Here is a 15,180-nt window from a genome sequence, read left to right on the forward strand (position 1 = left end):
TATCCAGTGGAATTTATTTCTACCTTCGGGTGCTGAAAAACCAACCTCCATTATCAAAAATAAATCAAAATCAGTCTTGAAAAATACCTCCATCTTCTTTTTCCAGTTGGCGAAGTCCTCTTCGAACTTTGGTAGATGAATGCTTGATCCGGCCATCTTGTGTGCTTCATTCGACGGTTAGTCCTCCTGAAGCGAACTTGGCTCTGATACCACTTGTAGGTCCGGGTAGGCCGGCTAGAAGGGGGTTGAATAGCCTGAAAAAAAAAAATCAAGACCTTTCTCGTTCTTTGGACTTGGGTTAGCAATAATAGTATAATAGAAATAAACAATACAAAAAATTGAAAAAAGAGACTCGGAATTTTACTTGCTTACAGTCGGGATGGTTGTTAATCCAAGACAATGATAGCACTAGAAAAACTCCTTCTTGCAGGCGGAGAAGCCTCTTACAATCTTTGAATGCTCAGACTATTGCTAGGAAGTTGATACAAGAGTTGATTGATTATATCCTAGTTCCAGGGATCTTTTTATAACTCCTGAAAATTCTATCTATAGCTTAAGGGTGCCTCCAGCAAAGCGGTACAGATAAAAATTTATTCGCTATGAACTACCACTTTGGCCTGGTCGAGGGCGCCCTCAAGATTATGGAGGGCATCCTCAATGAAATGGAGGACACCTTTTATATCATAGGGTGCCCTCTATGGAGGGCGCCCTCTACATCATGGAGGGTGCCCTCTATGGAGGGCGCCCTCAATCATGGAGGGTGTCCTCTACCTGCGGCGTATAAATAGCTCCAGCTTTTGTTTGGATCTTCCGATGCTCCGTTCGCTTGGGTGATTGCGGTCAACCGAAATAGGGCTCACTCAAACTCAATTTCTGACCTTCTTCTCGAGCAGATTTCTGCTCTGGCTTCTTGTCTCTTGAACGTCGTGTACGTTCTTCTCGTCCACCGGTGTACTCTTCCGCGGCACCTCGTCCCTCAGACGCACCGAATCCGTCGGCTTTTTCCCGTGCCGTCCTTCTTGCTAGAAGTGTCTTCTGGTCGACTTCCTGTACTCCTAAGTTCCTACACACTTAGACATAGGGATAAAATCAAAACAGGACCTAACCTAACCTAACTTAATTGATCATATCAAAAATAACCTTAGGGATCCAACAGATTGCGTTCCTTGACTACGCTACAACTTGATCGAGCAATTATCTGATTGTATTTACTTATTTATTTTGTAGGGAAAAGTTTGTTCTCATCAGGGAGTTCTAGTTGGGGATGGAATGAGTTCTTTAGCTGGAAAGATGTACAAGATCCATCTAGAGGAATTCTTCGCAATGAGACATGCATCATTGAAGCATCCATTGTGGTTCTTGGAGTTGACACCATTGCTTGAACACGGACTGACGGACCAACGAGATATTTGTCGCTTGCTTATTTTCTTTTTTGTTTTTGGATGAACTTGTCTATTCGTTATTTGCATATCCATGTAGTGTTACTTTCACCTGTCAATTCCTCGGCGAGTTGATCAAATCCAGAGACACTCTTCGGTTGACTTTTCCAACTTTGACTTGGACCGGTCAATTCGGCAACCGAATCTCTAAGCCGTTTCAACTAATGATTTGTCCAATATCTTATTTAATTTTTGTGGTTATAATTAACAAGATATATATATATATATATATATATATTTGACAATTCTACACTTGGTTACGTTGCACCTTGGGTATTAATTAGTCAAAGCCAATTCAATGAAAAAGTATACGCCGCAATTATTCATTCTCATAATTTGAAGGTAAAATTTAAATACTTAAATGGCCCTCAGATGACAGATTCCAATCGTAAGTTGACTTTCGATTATTAAGTGACTGAACCAACCGATCTGGTTGAGGTTTTGACCACACAATCCATGGCATTTTAAAGAGTTGCACTTCCTCTTTCTCCTTCCTCGTCAAATCAACCAAACAGCGATAAAGAGAGATGGCGGAGCTTCAGCGATCTGTGCAAACCTTCAGGAGGTCAGGCTCCTCCGGGCTGCAGTGGGGGGAGACCTCCCTCGCTGGCGATAAGCTCGGCCAGGAAGGAGGCGGCGGGGAAGTTGAGCTCCTCCGCTCACGAAGCGTCGGAACGTCCAGCGGCACTGCCGACTCCTCCCGGCGATGCCGAGAGCGTGACCATGACGGCGGGAGGCAACCGGCCTTCCGTACGCGGGGACCCATTTCGCCGGCCGAGGACCCGCCGTCGCCGGGGGTAGGCGGGTGCGTCCTCTGCGTGATCTTCGCCAAGCCCAGCAAGAGGAAGCAACCGAGCAACCCGAAGAGGCGCTAAACAAACACCTCGTCTTCCATGTGTGCCATAGAAAAGCTGCCTGTTGCTCTGTGCTTATTTTATTCAATAAGTTTGTCTGTCTTAAAATTAAAGAAAATGAAAAGAAAAAGAATTCCCTGTAACTAAACAAGATCATTCAAGGATAAACCATTGTCAGAGGTACATAATTCACTTCATTGTTGCACAAGTATTCAGAATTCTGTAAACTATTATTACATATTAGCTTATAAGAAACAGGGAGCGACTCCAAGAATAGTGCACCCAGATGCTACTTTGCTGCTTGTTTTACCATAGGAATGTTTTTGCACGTCAGGAAGGTAAAAGGGTTGATGGTTTTAACTTTTAGATAGAAATATCAAATTTTCTATCCCTCATCAGACGAAGGAAATCTATCTAAAAAGTGACAACCCGCCCGGGCCATGAAGTGAAAGGCACCAATCTCTGTTCGTTTGGAATGGTAAAAATAATAAAAGATAACATGGCTCAAAAGTATTTGGTATAGCCTGAAAATTACCGTAATCCCACTCACAATCCTAAAAATTAGGGGCTAATTGATGGAGAAGTATTTGAAAATACTTTGATACATCCTATAAAACTCAGGGATTGGAAATTGGAGGTCGCCCTCTAGTTGATGAAAAAAAAAGAAAGTCGCTTGGTGGGGGCGTGTATTACACTTGATCTAACTTTAGTTTACAGATCCGATAATCTAGTAAGATACCAAAAGAGAGCCGCATCTTAACATGGTATTCTCTGGTAAACAAAGAACGAATCCACTCATATCAGGGAGAAAGAAAAGGGTCATCAGCCATAGAAAAAGGGTAGGGTAATAATCAAGGTAACTCAAAAAAGACTTATAGGCAAAGGCATGGCCCTAAAGCAAATGAAAGTAGGACACTATAGCAGCAGCCAAAGCACGGGTGAAGGTGGAAGATGAGTGCACAAGGGAAGCAACACTTGCTCCTCATCACGTTAATTTATAGCTTCACTCATTAACTACAGTCGTTGGATCGGAGATATGTGAGGGACGGAATGGTCTCTCCACCGTCCAATGGCAGGGCGGATCCTCTGGACCCGTTCTGCCCTGGTCCCCCCCTAGACCACAAAGTCCATATAAATTCAGGGCGGATCCTCTGGATCCGTTCTGCCCTGGTCCCCCCCCCCGGGACCACAAAGTCCAAATAAATTGATACATCACGTGAGCAACACGTGCAGATCTAGCGCAGAAACACAGAAACGCACAACGCGTTTTCTCGCAGACGCGAAGCCCTAACCTTTCTGCTCGCGCTCCCAAACCTCCTCCGGCGAACCGTCGCCATCCTCTCGCCCTCAGGAACGCTCCTCCTGTGATCTCCCAGCGCAAAACCCAGCCGGCGACACCTCCGTCGGCGACCACCTCCTGTGATCTCCCAGCGCAAAACCCAGCCGGCGACACCTCCGTCCGCGACGACCTCCTGTGATCTCCCAGCGCAAAACCCAGCCGGCGACACCTCCGTCCGCGACGACCTCCTGCTCGCACCACGCAGGAAACGCACCACTGCCTCCTCCGAGCCAGTTCTCCTACTCCTCCGCAGAAAACGTATCAGCCGACGAAATCCACATAGTTTCAACCTCTGTCGCCGTTAGGGCTAAATTGCGGTACTCTTTCAACCTCTGCCACATAGCTTGTTGTCTTCTTCTTCAAGGTTAATTAAAATGCAAATTTTGCTACTGCTCAAATGCAAATTTTGCTACTGCTGGGTTATCAATTTTTGTGATTTTCCAATCTTTCTTTGGTTTGTACAATCTATAGTTTCATATGGAAGTTCTAGCTTGTTGTCTTTTGCTTGATGAAAGTCTAAACATCTTTGATGTCATCTTAACGCTGTACAATAAAATTTGTTATTAATGTGTTTGCAAAGTTTAGACAAAGCTTAAAAGTAATTTAATACTCAGAGCTATGCAAATTTTGCTACTGCTCAAATGCAAATTTTGGTACTGCTTACCCTTTAGCTGCACGTTTAAATATGTTGAACTATCAAGTATCTATTGAATTGCTTAATTTGTGTTTCCCATTTATGCTTATTTGATGCAATTCAAGTCACATGTTTGCTTGATGAATGTTGTCCACTAAATTTAACTGATCAATTTGTAAATACGAACATTGTTAATGGTCACATTCTTAATTTCCTATAGAGCAAATGGTGACTTCCAGACACCCATAACTATACTGTAGAGCTAATTTGTCACTGTTCTTTTAGTCCTAACATATAATATTAAAAAAATTTTTTTTTTTTGTAGGATCAAAGTAATTATCATGGATGGTGAATCTACTAGTTGTCGTCGTTTGAATTTTGAAGGAAATGAAGATAGTTGGGAAGGTGACTTTGATATTATTAATGAAGGTAATAAGATTCATCTTTGGGAATGTATTGAGCTTCAATATATCGAATTTTCCTTTTTAGACATTTTATTTGTTTGTGTGTTGTTATAGGGTTGAACATTGAAACAGATTTGGATATACCACAACTGGGGCTAGAATTTGAAACAGAAGAAGATGCATATCAATTTTATTTGACATATGCTAAAAAGGTTGGATTTGGCATAAGGAGAGGTAAAACCCATATGGATAAATCGGGCAAATTACTTGATAGGGTTTTTTTTTGTTGTGCCCAAGGTAAAAGAGGAAAAGACAAACGAGATCTTTATATCAAAGTAAGTCGTGATGAAACAAGGTTTGGTTGTGAGGCTAAAATGAAGATTAGCATTCGGAAAAAAACCAAATTTACTGTGGTGCAATTTGTTAAAGAGCATAATCATTATCTCTCAAGTCCAAATAAAACACACCTCTATAGAAGTCATAGAAATATATCTTCTTCTGCAGTGATACAGATTGATATGGCAAGTGATGTGGGAATCCCCCCAAAAGCATCTCATGATCTTATGGTGAGACAAGTAGGTAGGAGGGAGAATCTAGGATTTATTCCAGAGGATTACAAAAACTACTTGCGATCCAAAAGAACAATAAACATGAGAGTTGGGGATACAGGGGGTGTATTGGAGTATTTGCAGAAAATGCAGTTTGATGATCCGAATTTTTTTTATGCTATTCAAGTTGATGAAGATGATTTGATTACTAATATTTTTTGGTCTGATGCTAAGATGAGAGCTGATTATGTTAATTTTGGAGATGTTGTTTGCTTTGACACCACCTACAGAAAGAACAATGAAGGTCGACCAATTGCGTTGTTTGTAGGTGTTAATCATCATAAACAATCCATACTTTTTGGTGCAACTTTATTATATGATGAAACCAGTTTAACTTTTGAGTGGTTGTTTGATACATTAACTAGAGCTATGGGTGAGAAAAAACCAACTACTATTCTTACAGATCAAGATGCAGCAATGGCAAAAGCATTAGCTTCTAGATGGCCTGAAACACATCATCGTTTGTGCATTTGGCACATTTATCAAAATGCCGCCATACATTTGAGTCAAGTTTTTTCTCAGTTTAGAGACTTTGCTAAAGATTTTGCCTCATGTATATATGATTTTGATGAAGATGAAGATTTTATGTGAGCATGGAACATAATGTTAGCAAAGTATGCACTTGAAGATAATGATTGGTTGATGCGCATGTACAATATCAAGGAAAAATGGGCTTTGGTATATGGACGACAAATGTTTTGTGCGGATATGACTACAACCCAAAGAAGTGAGAGCATGAATAGTATTGTGAAAAAGTATGTCACTTATAAACACAAGTTTCTAGACTTCTTCAATCACTTCCAAAGACTCCTTGATGATCGTCGATATGAAGAATTAAAAGCTGATTTCAGATCAAATACAACTGTTCCACATTTAATGTTTCCAATTGAGATTTTAAAGCATGCTAGTGAAATTTATACTCCTGAGGCATACAAGTGTTTTCAACAAGAGTGGTGTCTATCTCATAATTCCAGTCTAGAGATTGTTGAGGATGTTGATACATTTACAAAATATAAAGTGACTCCTCACAAAAAGAGAAATCATCATATAGTTACACTTGATAAGAACTGTGAAAAAATTGAGTGCAGCTGTAGAAAATTTGAATTTGCTGGAATTTTATGTTCTCATATTCTGAAAATATTTACATGGAAAAATATCATGAAGATCCCTAATGAGTATGTATTGAAAAGGTGGACAAGAAAAGCAAAAATTGGATATTTTGAAGTTAATGATTCAATGGCCAATAATGCTAGTTTGGATCCAAAATTAATTCAAAACATGCGATACAAAGAGTTGTGTGGGTTGAATGTTCAATTGGTTACCAAGGCAGCGGAAAGGGAGGACACTTACAAGTTTGTTAAAGATGCTATGTTGAGTTTGTGTAAGATGGTGGATGATAAGTTACAAGAAATGAATCAAATGTTCAACAATCAAATGTGAGCCAAGCTTCATGGGAATTTGATTATGGTGAAGGGAACTCTACTGGAGTGAAAGGGATTAAAATGAAGAAAAAAACGATGTCAAGTAAGAGGTTGAAAGGTGGGTTAGAGAAGATTTCAAGGAAAAGAAAAGCAGCGAGGAAAACAAACCAAGCTTCAACAATTGTAATGGTTTCTATTCCATAACTTCACAAATTTTGTTTATTTGGTATTTTATGTTGGTAAATTTGAATAACTTAAAACATTGTTTTTTTTATAACACAGGGTGCAGATCAAACTATTTCCAGCGTGGCCAGCGTACAATATGACCAGATCAATCATCAAGTTAGTGTTTATTTTACTTTTGTTAATCTAAGATAATATATGTTATAACTATCTAAAATTGTATTTTATTTTTTTGGTTTAGCCTGTAAATTCTGTGCCAACAATTGGTAGCTCTATTGGTAGTTTCAATATGACTGAGCCACCATTATTGTCATCACAAGTTTCTCAAGTATATATACATTTTATTAACAATAGAACTTGTTAAAAAAATGACTGATTAAAAAAATGCCATTATTGCTAACTGATTTGCTAACTAATTTGCTAACAATAAAATTTTGCTAACTGATTTCAAGTATGGATTTATGCTAGTTGAGTGTGTTATGTAACCATGAAACAAGACCAACTAACCTGATCATTTGTTTAGTAAAAAGGTTGGTGTAGCATTTCCATTTGATGCTTGAATGCTGAATTAGAAATAAAGTGTGATATCACATAATTAATTGATGGTTGTGTCTAGTATAACATTTTCATCTGTGATGCATGAATGTTAGATTAGAAATAAAGTATGTTTCCACATAATAATTTGTACTAACGGCTTTCAATGAACCGAATGTTAGCTCCATATGGGTTGCGTATTTGCTTCAGTCTTACCTGCATAGCCATTTGATTTAAATTGTTACTAACCATGTTTACTTGCTGATTTGAAACGTGTCTGAACAAGTTATGTTCCTTTTTGTTGTTGTGTGGATACCATGCTCTTAGTAAAGCTTAGTGGGTTTATGTACACTTGGTAACCAAAACATTGTGTTTAAAACACCTGAAATGTCAAAAAGTAGAAACTGATGCTTTATTTTAGAAAGTAGAAACATCACGCCTTCATTTTACGTGGCAACAGCAAATTAGCCCCAGCAAATTAACCATTCAATCCTTTCCATCCTTATTCAATGATGCTTTGTTCGATTTTTTTTTTTTACCGTGCATAGAATTTTAAGATGATATAGTTTGACATATTGCTCTACAATTGTCCAATCAAAGCTACTGAGAACCTTTGTTGAAAACAGCTAAAAAATATTATGCCAAGAACCAAATAAACAAACAACTCAAAAACCTACCTTAGTCCTCTCCTGGCATGATAGGCTTCCAAGCCATCAAGTTTGCTAATGTACAACCGGCACTCCACAAGTAAATTCCCACACTGTAGTTTGTGGCTCCCAAGAGCAACTCTGGGGCTCGATACCAAAGAGTTACTACCCTACTAGTCATAGGATGCTACTAACTGAGCCAAGTCTCATTAGTAAGGTTCATAACTCCAAATTAACAAATGCATAACAAACCACTATAACAAGTATAACAGAACTAGTTCACTTTGTATAACAAAACAAGTTACATCACTTAGAGTTACATCAAAATGTCAAGTTACATTACAAAATAAGTTACATCAACCACATTCCCATCATCATAATCCAAGTACATACAACTACACCGATAGCAACAGTAAATTTCCTATTCAATGAACGTATTTCGTCATTAAACTGCATAATTACATGATTGTTGTTCCCATCATCCAGAACATCATTATATTCAACAGCACCCTCATAGCTAACACTTTTCTCCAATTCACTAATCTGCAACATTAATTTTTTATTATTCCTCTTCAACTCATTAATAATTGTCTTACTTCTCTCTGACGGTTCTGGGTCATGCCATAAGAAAAAGCCACATCCTCTTTTCTGAATTTCAAATAAATTTAATCAAAACTCAATAATTAAGAAACTCACAACACCATGTTCGTATAATGAAAACTTACTCTAAAATTTGGACATGACAAAAATCGCCGTCCTGGGTTGGATTCCATCCATGAAGTCTGGAGAATAGTTCGTAACCCACAATAGCATAATATATGGGGAGCTTCAGATTGCTCGTCGCCCATGCGTCGTCGAGTGAAAGATGATGCTGATGAAGAGCCGACTGCCATGATATTTCTTTCGTTTTACCTAAACAACAACAATTTATGAAAAAGACATAATTTTGACTAAAGCATACAAATTTCGACGGAAAAACTAACAACTGTCCCCAACATACTTAAAATGTCTCAATTCTGTCAAAGAATTACGGCACTCACAGAAACTTCCACTTTCTCCCTTATCATGTAATCTACAAGTGAGCAAATAACACACTCAACTAAACAAATGATCAGGTGAGTTGGTCTTGTTTCATGGTTACATAACACACTCAACTAGCTTGGAACTTCCATACTTGAAATATGAGGTGTACAGATACCTCTTAGTCATCAAACAAACATATGAAGCAATAATCCAGGGGCATGAAATTACTTTTAAGCTTTGTCTAAACTTTGCAAACACATTAATAACAAATTTTATTGTACAGCGTTAAGATGACATCAAAGATGTTTAGACTTTCATCAAGCAAAAGACAACAAGCTAGAACTTCCATATGAAACTATAGATTGTACAAACCAAAGAAAGATTGGAAAATCACAAAAATTGATAACCCAGCAGTAGCAAAATTTGCATTTGAGCAGTAGCAAAATTTGCATTTTAATTAACCTTGAAGAAGAAGACAACAAGCTATGTGGCAGAGGTTGAAAGAGTACCGCAATTTAGCCCTAACGGCGGCAGAGGTTGAAACTATGTGGATTTCGTCGGCTGATACGTTTTCTGCGGAGGAGTAGGAGAACTGGCTCGGAGGAGGCAGTGGTGCGTTTCCTGCGTGGTGCGAGCAGGAGGTCATCGCGGACGGAGGTGTCGCCGGCTGGGTTTTGCGCTGGGAGATCACAGGAGGTGGTCGCCGACGGAGGTGTCGCCGGCTGGGTTTTGCGCTGGGAGATCACAGGAGGAGCGTTCCTGAGGGCGAGAGGATGGCGACGGTTCGCCGACGGAGGTTTGGGAGCGCGAGCAGAAAGGTTAGGGCTTCGCGTCTGCGAGAAAACGTGTTGTGCGTTTCTGTGTTTCTGCGCTAGATCTGCACGTGTCGCTCACATGATGTATCAATTTATATGGACTTTGTGGTCCAGGGGGGGACCAGGGCAGAACGGGTCCAGAGGATCCGCCCTGGCAGGACCAGGGACATCAAACTGGGAGCGGATCTTCTGGACCATGAATTCCTGGTCCACCCCTGGACCACAACCCTCCTATAAAACTCTCCCTCACGTGCTTTGCACGTGCACGCGCCAACGCCCAAAAAAACCCTAGCCACTTCTAACTCCAGCGTCGCCTCCCTCCCTCCAGCACCGCTTCCCTCCCGTGCCTCCCTCGTCGCCTGCGGCCTCCCTCCAGCACCGTCTCCAGCGCCGCCATCTCCAGCGTCGACCTCCAGCGCTGCCTCCATCCAGCATCGCCGACCTCCAGCACCGCCTCCAGCCAACATCACCGACCCACCGTCCTCCACCTCCAGTGCCGCCTCTAGGGACCTCGAATTCGATTCTAGCGACCTCCGTCCTTGGCACCGTGTGGAAGAAAGTAGATTTCACCACCTGATTTCAGTTTTAGCTTCTTGTTTGTTGCTTTGAAATTGCTGTAATTCATAACTTTGTATGTACTTTTATGTATTTCCTTCCCGAAATTGTAAGAACTTCTATGCTCACTAAAATAGCAGACAACATGCTTTGCTTATTTAGCCACAAGAAGTACTCAGGGTATCCAGTGTTAGTCCAGGTAGTCCGTTCCAAGTCCTTGTTTGAACTAATGAACTTTGTCCTTTTAACTTTCTTTGTCATGTTATTTTAGTCCTATTCGACTAAAAGAAATAAGTAGATGACAGTATTTTGTTGTGACTACTACTGAATTGAAGAAAATTGTAAACCTCTTGGTCTGCTACTGGATTCTTATTATCAGAATTTTTCTTTCTTCTACTGCTGCATAAACTCTGAATTTTTCCTGTGTAAGTGTTCTCATTCTTCAGCTTTATCTTCATCAGTTCCCTGTCCAATTCCATAACTGATTTGTGATAGATGGCCTCTCCTGTCCAACTAATGTAGAAGATTTGTGATAGATGGCCTCTCCTGTCCAACTAATGTAGAAGATTTGTGATAGATGGCCTCTCCTGTCCAACTAATGTAGAAGTGACATTTAAATAATTTGAAAACTTTGTTAGATAAACATAATTCTTATATCCTTCTCTTCTTTATTCTTGTTTTACTTTTACAACAAAAGAAGTAAGGATGGGAGAAAAAGTGGATGATAAAATCATATCTCATACCCTTTTATTTAAACTATGAAATTTCTGTGAAAGAATATTTATCCTTTTATGGTTAAAAAGTAAGGATACAGCATTTCCATCCTTGTTTTGCTGATTGAGATTATTATTGGAATGGTTAATTTGCGCTTTGTTTAAAAAGAATGTGTTTTTAGGATAGTTGTTTATGATGATGTTGTGTGCTTTGTGATGTTTGATAGTTTTCTAATTCATAGAGTTATGTAATGGTTGATGGAGTGCTGATGTATGAAGGTATATGTTTGTTTTCTTCATATCATATTATGGAGTTTTGTACTTGGTTTCTATATTTGATAGAATTTTTGTTCAAGTGATGGTGGAGTGTTGTTGATGGCTGGCGTTATATGGTAACGGTAATGATGGTTGGTGTTTTACTATGGATGCATAAAGAAAGAGGCAACGAAGACCACTTCTGATCCAATGAAAAAGAAGGTTTGTGCTAATTAAAATGTGACTAAATGCTTCTCAAGAAAAGTTACAAGTGTCTAATTGTTGGTTTAATTTGAATAGCCCTATCTCAGCCTCTTACACAACATTCATAGTAGACTACTAATCTCTGACTTTGAATGTTAGTTGTTCTCCCTCGAATCCGTTTGTTACTGGCATTTCTTGTTGCCACATGGTATTGTTGTGTTCCTCACCATAAAGTCGGAACTGGTATACTTCCAAACCATCAGCATCTCACGTTCCAGGAACAAAGACATATTAAACCTTTCAATAATAGATGAACTGATATTTTTCCTTGTTTGTGCAGCTTAGATGCAGCAATGGTGAATCCTGGAGAGCAACCTTTCATTTTTTTGTGGATGTTTTTTTAAATATGATGACTGACTTTAGATTAAACATACTTTGTTTGTTGGTGTTATTTGATTTTGGTTCCATGCTTTGAATGACTTGATTTTGTTTCTATCACTAGTGTATGCTTTAAATTAGTTATGGAACTAAAATCTTTTGTAAGACCATATCATTCATCTTCAAGATTAGTCAATTGCCTATTCAAAGAGTTTAATATCTAGATAAAAAAAATCAAGTTTTTCTTCAAACTATTTTATTTGAGGTGTAAAAATTTCTTTAATTGGACAGATGGTCCATATCTATCCTTTGATCTATAGGGTTTAGAAGAATAAGAAGAAGTTGCTTCATACAAAGATCAATGAAAATAATATAAAATACAAAAACAGCTCCACTTCCCGTTTGAAGTAATCTTCCTAAGCAAATGTAATGCCCTAATAACATCAATCAGAATTTAATGTTTCCATGAACACAATAGATACTGTCCATTACGATCTCAGAATTCTTCCTTCGAGCCATAAAATCTTGGTCCTTCGACACTCCTTGACGCTCAGGAGATTCTTCCAATCATTATCTACAAGCAGGGACCCCCCTTGAATTAGGGTTCCTGCGTTGTGTGTATTAAAATACTTAGTGTGCATTCCAGTAAGAGGAGCTTCGAAGCAGGAATTCGATGATGTCTCACAGACTAAGGTTTATGGAGGGGATTCCTTGGTGTTCAAACCATTCGGGCATGTGAAACTTTTCATATAGAACAGGTCTGACATCCTTCTGAAATGAAAGTTGCTTCAGAAGGGGAAGAATGACTTCCATGAGCTGTAAGCAAAGAAAATATTTTGATGGATAAGGGATTTGTTTAGTAATTGCTTATTAGACTGAAAGAAAGGAAATTGGTGCGCATATATTAGTCCAAGTCTGTTACCTGGTTATCACAAGGCTGTGCTGCAAAGAATGGCACGCATGGTACTCCATTGGAAGGTTGAAGCAAGAAGATAAATGGATTGTTGTTGACAATAACCGTGCGGGAGTGGTCTTTCGATACACAAGTAAGGTCTTTGACATGTTCTCGGTGTTCCCTGATTCACAGAAACGGATTACATTTGCTTGAACAATAATGTGTAGTATGTGCAGGATTTAGCAATAGACTGTAGAATGTTTTGGATACAAAAATTATATGGATATATGTAGGCACCACATGCAATCGACAAATTTTATTATGACACTTGAGCATTCAGTAAACATATAAATGTGTTTGTCCCAACTATCTTAGTTCAGATCCTCTATCCCCATTTTTCTCTGTCCCCATGTCTTATTATCGATCGGACGGCTCAGATGACATCTCAAGATATCATGACATCTTTAAGATGTGTGCAACATTCTTGTGATGTGCAAGGCATCCTTGAGATGTCATCTGAGCCGTCCGATCGGCAATGGGACATGGGGACAGAGAAAAACGGAGACAGAGGATCTGAACTACAACTATCTGAGGTTGGCTATATGAATCTTCATTGGATTCAATAAATGAACGATAATTATTAAAGAAAAGTTGTCACAAATGATTCAGTAATTCACATTAAATAACATCTGCAGCATAAATTACACCATGAAGAATCGATATTTTTTATTAATCTGTATTTTATGAGACTTTGACTCTCCAACAAACTATCTTTCAACCAAAAAAACAAAAACAAAGCTTATTTTCTTTTCAGGAACATTACTTTGTGTATAACCTAGGGAAAAAACATATGTTGGCCAACAACTATATGACAATGTTTGTGCACTCTACTAAGTACCATTTGAATATCAATGGCTAAAACTTCCATGATATTGACTATGATCAATAACACTCGAAATATAATCACAGTCAAAATGTGCAGCTACAGAGATTATTTATAACTCAGAGTGTGAATTCATGCACAGAACTTTCACTTACGTGCTCACAGTCGAAGGCCTGTATAGCCGATGACTTAATTTTTTGTCAGCGTCTATTCTGTCAATAACAGGACTAGCATAACCTGATGCAAAAGGGAGCATACAATAATTACGTACAGAAGCATAAAAATTTTAAAACACACACGCAACTAAGAAAACTAGCACCAAAAACTGCAACCTTCAAGGCCAGCTGTGAAAAGAATAAGATCTGCAAATTCACTAAAGTGTTTTAAGAATTCGTGCAAACCAGGACGTTCAAACACAGTGACATGGTTGACCTTTGGTCTTCCATTGGCATCCTTCAATAATTGTCAGCAAAATTACAAATGGACCTTAAGATGATGCTGAAAATTTAAAATAGGAAAATCATAAGACCAACCTTTTCTGAAGATATACATTCTAGTTCAAAGCACTTTAGACCAGCTTCAATGGACTGCATACGAACTGCAGACGGAAGACTAGATGTCTCATATGCCCAAACTAAAGTCTCATCCAAATCAAGTACAACCTGCAAACGTTAGGAGCCTAACCATAAATGAGGAAGTCATTAAAAAACAATAAACCAAATATTCTCAATACCTCTCATATATTTTTTAATGAAATCCATGAATTTGAACAGTGAAATTAGACTCAATTATAAAAAGTAAACAAAGACATCTCACTGAAATGACACAAAGGATCTTTTCTCAGCCTCAGGTTTCTCACAGAACACTTCCATGAATTCATCTATTTTCTCAACCAGAAATTATATTGTTAACATTGACAGAAAGAAACAAAGCGCAAATTAACCATTCCAATAATAATCTCAATCAGCAAAACAAGGATGGAAATGCTGTATCCTTACTTTTTAACCATAAAAGGATAAATATTATTTCACAGAAATTTCATAGTTTAAATAAAAGGGTATAAGATATGATTTTATCATCCACTTTTTCTCCCAACCTTACTTCTTTTGTTGTAAAAGTAAAACAAGAATAAAGAAGAGAAGGATATAAGAGTTATGTTTATCTAACAAAGTTTTCAAATTATTTAAAGGTCACTTCTACATTAGTTGGACAGGAGAGGCCATCTATCACAAATCAATTATGGAATTGGACAGGGAACTGATGAAGATAAAGCTGAAGAATGAGAACACTTACACAGGAAAAATTCAGAGTTTATGCAGCAGTAGAAGAAAGAAAAATTCTGATAATAAGAATCCAGTAGCAGACCAAGAGGTTTACAATTTTCTTCAATTCAGTA

At 38.5% G+C, this 15,180-nt stretch overlaps 3 protein-coding genes and 1 long non-coding RNA gene across 5 annotated transcripts; 2 read left to right on the plus strand and 2 right to left on the minus strand.

Moving 5' to 3' along the window:
* The first annotated feature begins 1,966 nt into the window (after positions 1 to 1,966).
* Positions 1,967 to 2,314, plus strand: LOC121991432 (uncharacterized protein At1g15400-like). The gene has a single exon (XM_042545435.1). The coding sequence runs from the start codon at positions 1,967 to 1,969 to the stop codon at positions 2,312 to 2,314; it is 348 nt and encodes a 115-aa protein (XP_042401369.1).
* Positions 2,315 to 3,526: 1,212 nt separating this feature from the next.
* Positions 3,527 to 7,233, plus strand: LOC121989125 (protein FAR1-RELATED SEQUENCE 5-like). Of its 2 annotated transcripts, XR_006114185.1 has the most exons (4): positions 3,527 to 3,949; positions 4,592 to 4,695; positions 4,785 to 6,882; positions 6,982 to 7,233. XR_006114185.1 is itself a non-coding variant. In XM_042542992.1 (3 exons), the coding sequence occupies exons 2-3, from the start codon at positions 4,608 to 4,610 to the stop codon at positions 5,867 to 5,869; spliced, it is 1,173 nt and encodes a 390-aa protein (XP_042398926.1). In that variant the 5' UTR covers positions 3,527 to 3,949; positions 4,592 to 4,607; the 3' UTR covers positions 5,870 to 7,233. The 2 variants fall into 2 exon arrangements, 1 of the variants encoding a protein (XP_042398926.1); XM_042542992.1 differs by having other exon boundaries at positions 4,785 to 7,233.
* Positions 7,234 to 8,632: 1,399 nt separating this feature from the next.
* Positions 8,633 to 8,909, minus strand: LOC121989127. Its single transcript, XR_006114186.1, has 2 exons — positions 8,789 to 8,909; positions 8,633 to 8,711 (listed from the first exon to the last, which is right to left on the minus strand). It is a non-coding gene; the product is annotated as an uncharacterized LOC121989127 (long non-coding RNA).
* A 3,604-nt stretch (positions 8,910 to 12,513) lies between these two features.
* LOC121991433 (CTD nuclear envelope phosphatase 1B-like) lies at positions 12,514 to 14,455 on the minus strand (the record flags this gene model as incomplete). Its single annotated transcript, XM_042545436.1, has 5 exons — positions 12,514 to 12,822; positions 12,929 to 13,082; positions 13,940 to 14,021; positions 14,117 to 14,237; positions 14,318 to 14,455. Coding segments are annotated over 5 exons (630 nt in total), but the record flags the coding sequence as incomplete, so codon positions are not given.
* Positions 14,456 to 15,180: the final 725 nt, after the last annotated feature.

Source organism: Zingiber officinale, chromosome 6B (assembly GCF_018446385.1).
Source record: "Zingiber officinale cultivar Zhangliang chromosome 6B, Zo_v1.1, whole genome shotgun sequence".
Taxonomy (NCBI): Eukaryota; Viridiplantae; Streptophyta; class Magnoliopsida; order Zingiberales; family Zingiberaceae; genus Zingiber; species Zingiber officinale.

Coding starts and splice junctions, on each gene's coding strand:
- LOC121991432 (XM_042545435.1), top strand. CDS start 1,967: ATGGCGGAGCTTCAGCGATCTGTGCAAACCTTCAGGAGGTCAGGCTCC.
- LOC121989125 (XM_042542992.1), top strand. CDS start 4,608: ATGGATGGTGAATCTACTAGTTGTCGTCGTTTGAATTTTGAAGGAAAT. Junction 4,696..4,784: donor CTTTGATATTATTAATGAAG/GTAATAAGATTC, acceptor GTGTTGTTATAG/GGTTGAACATTGAAACAGAT.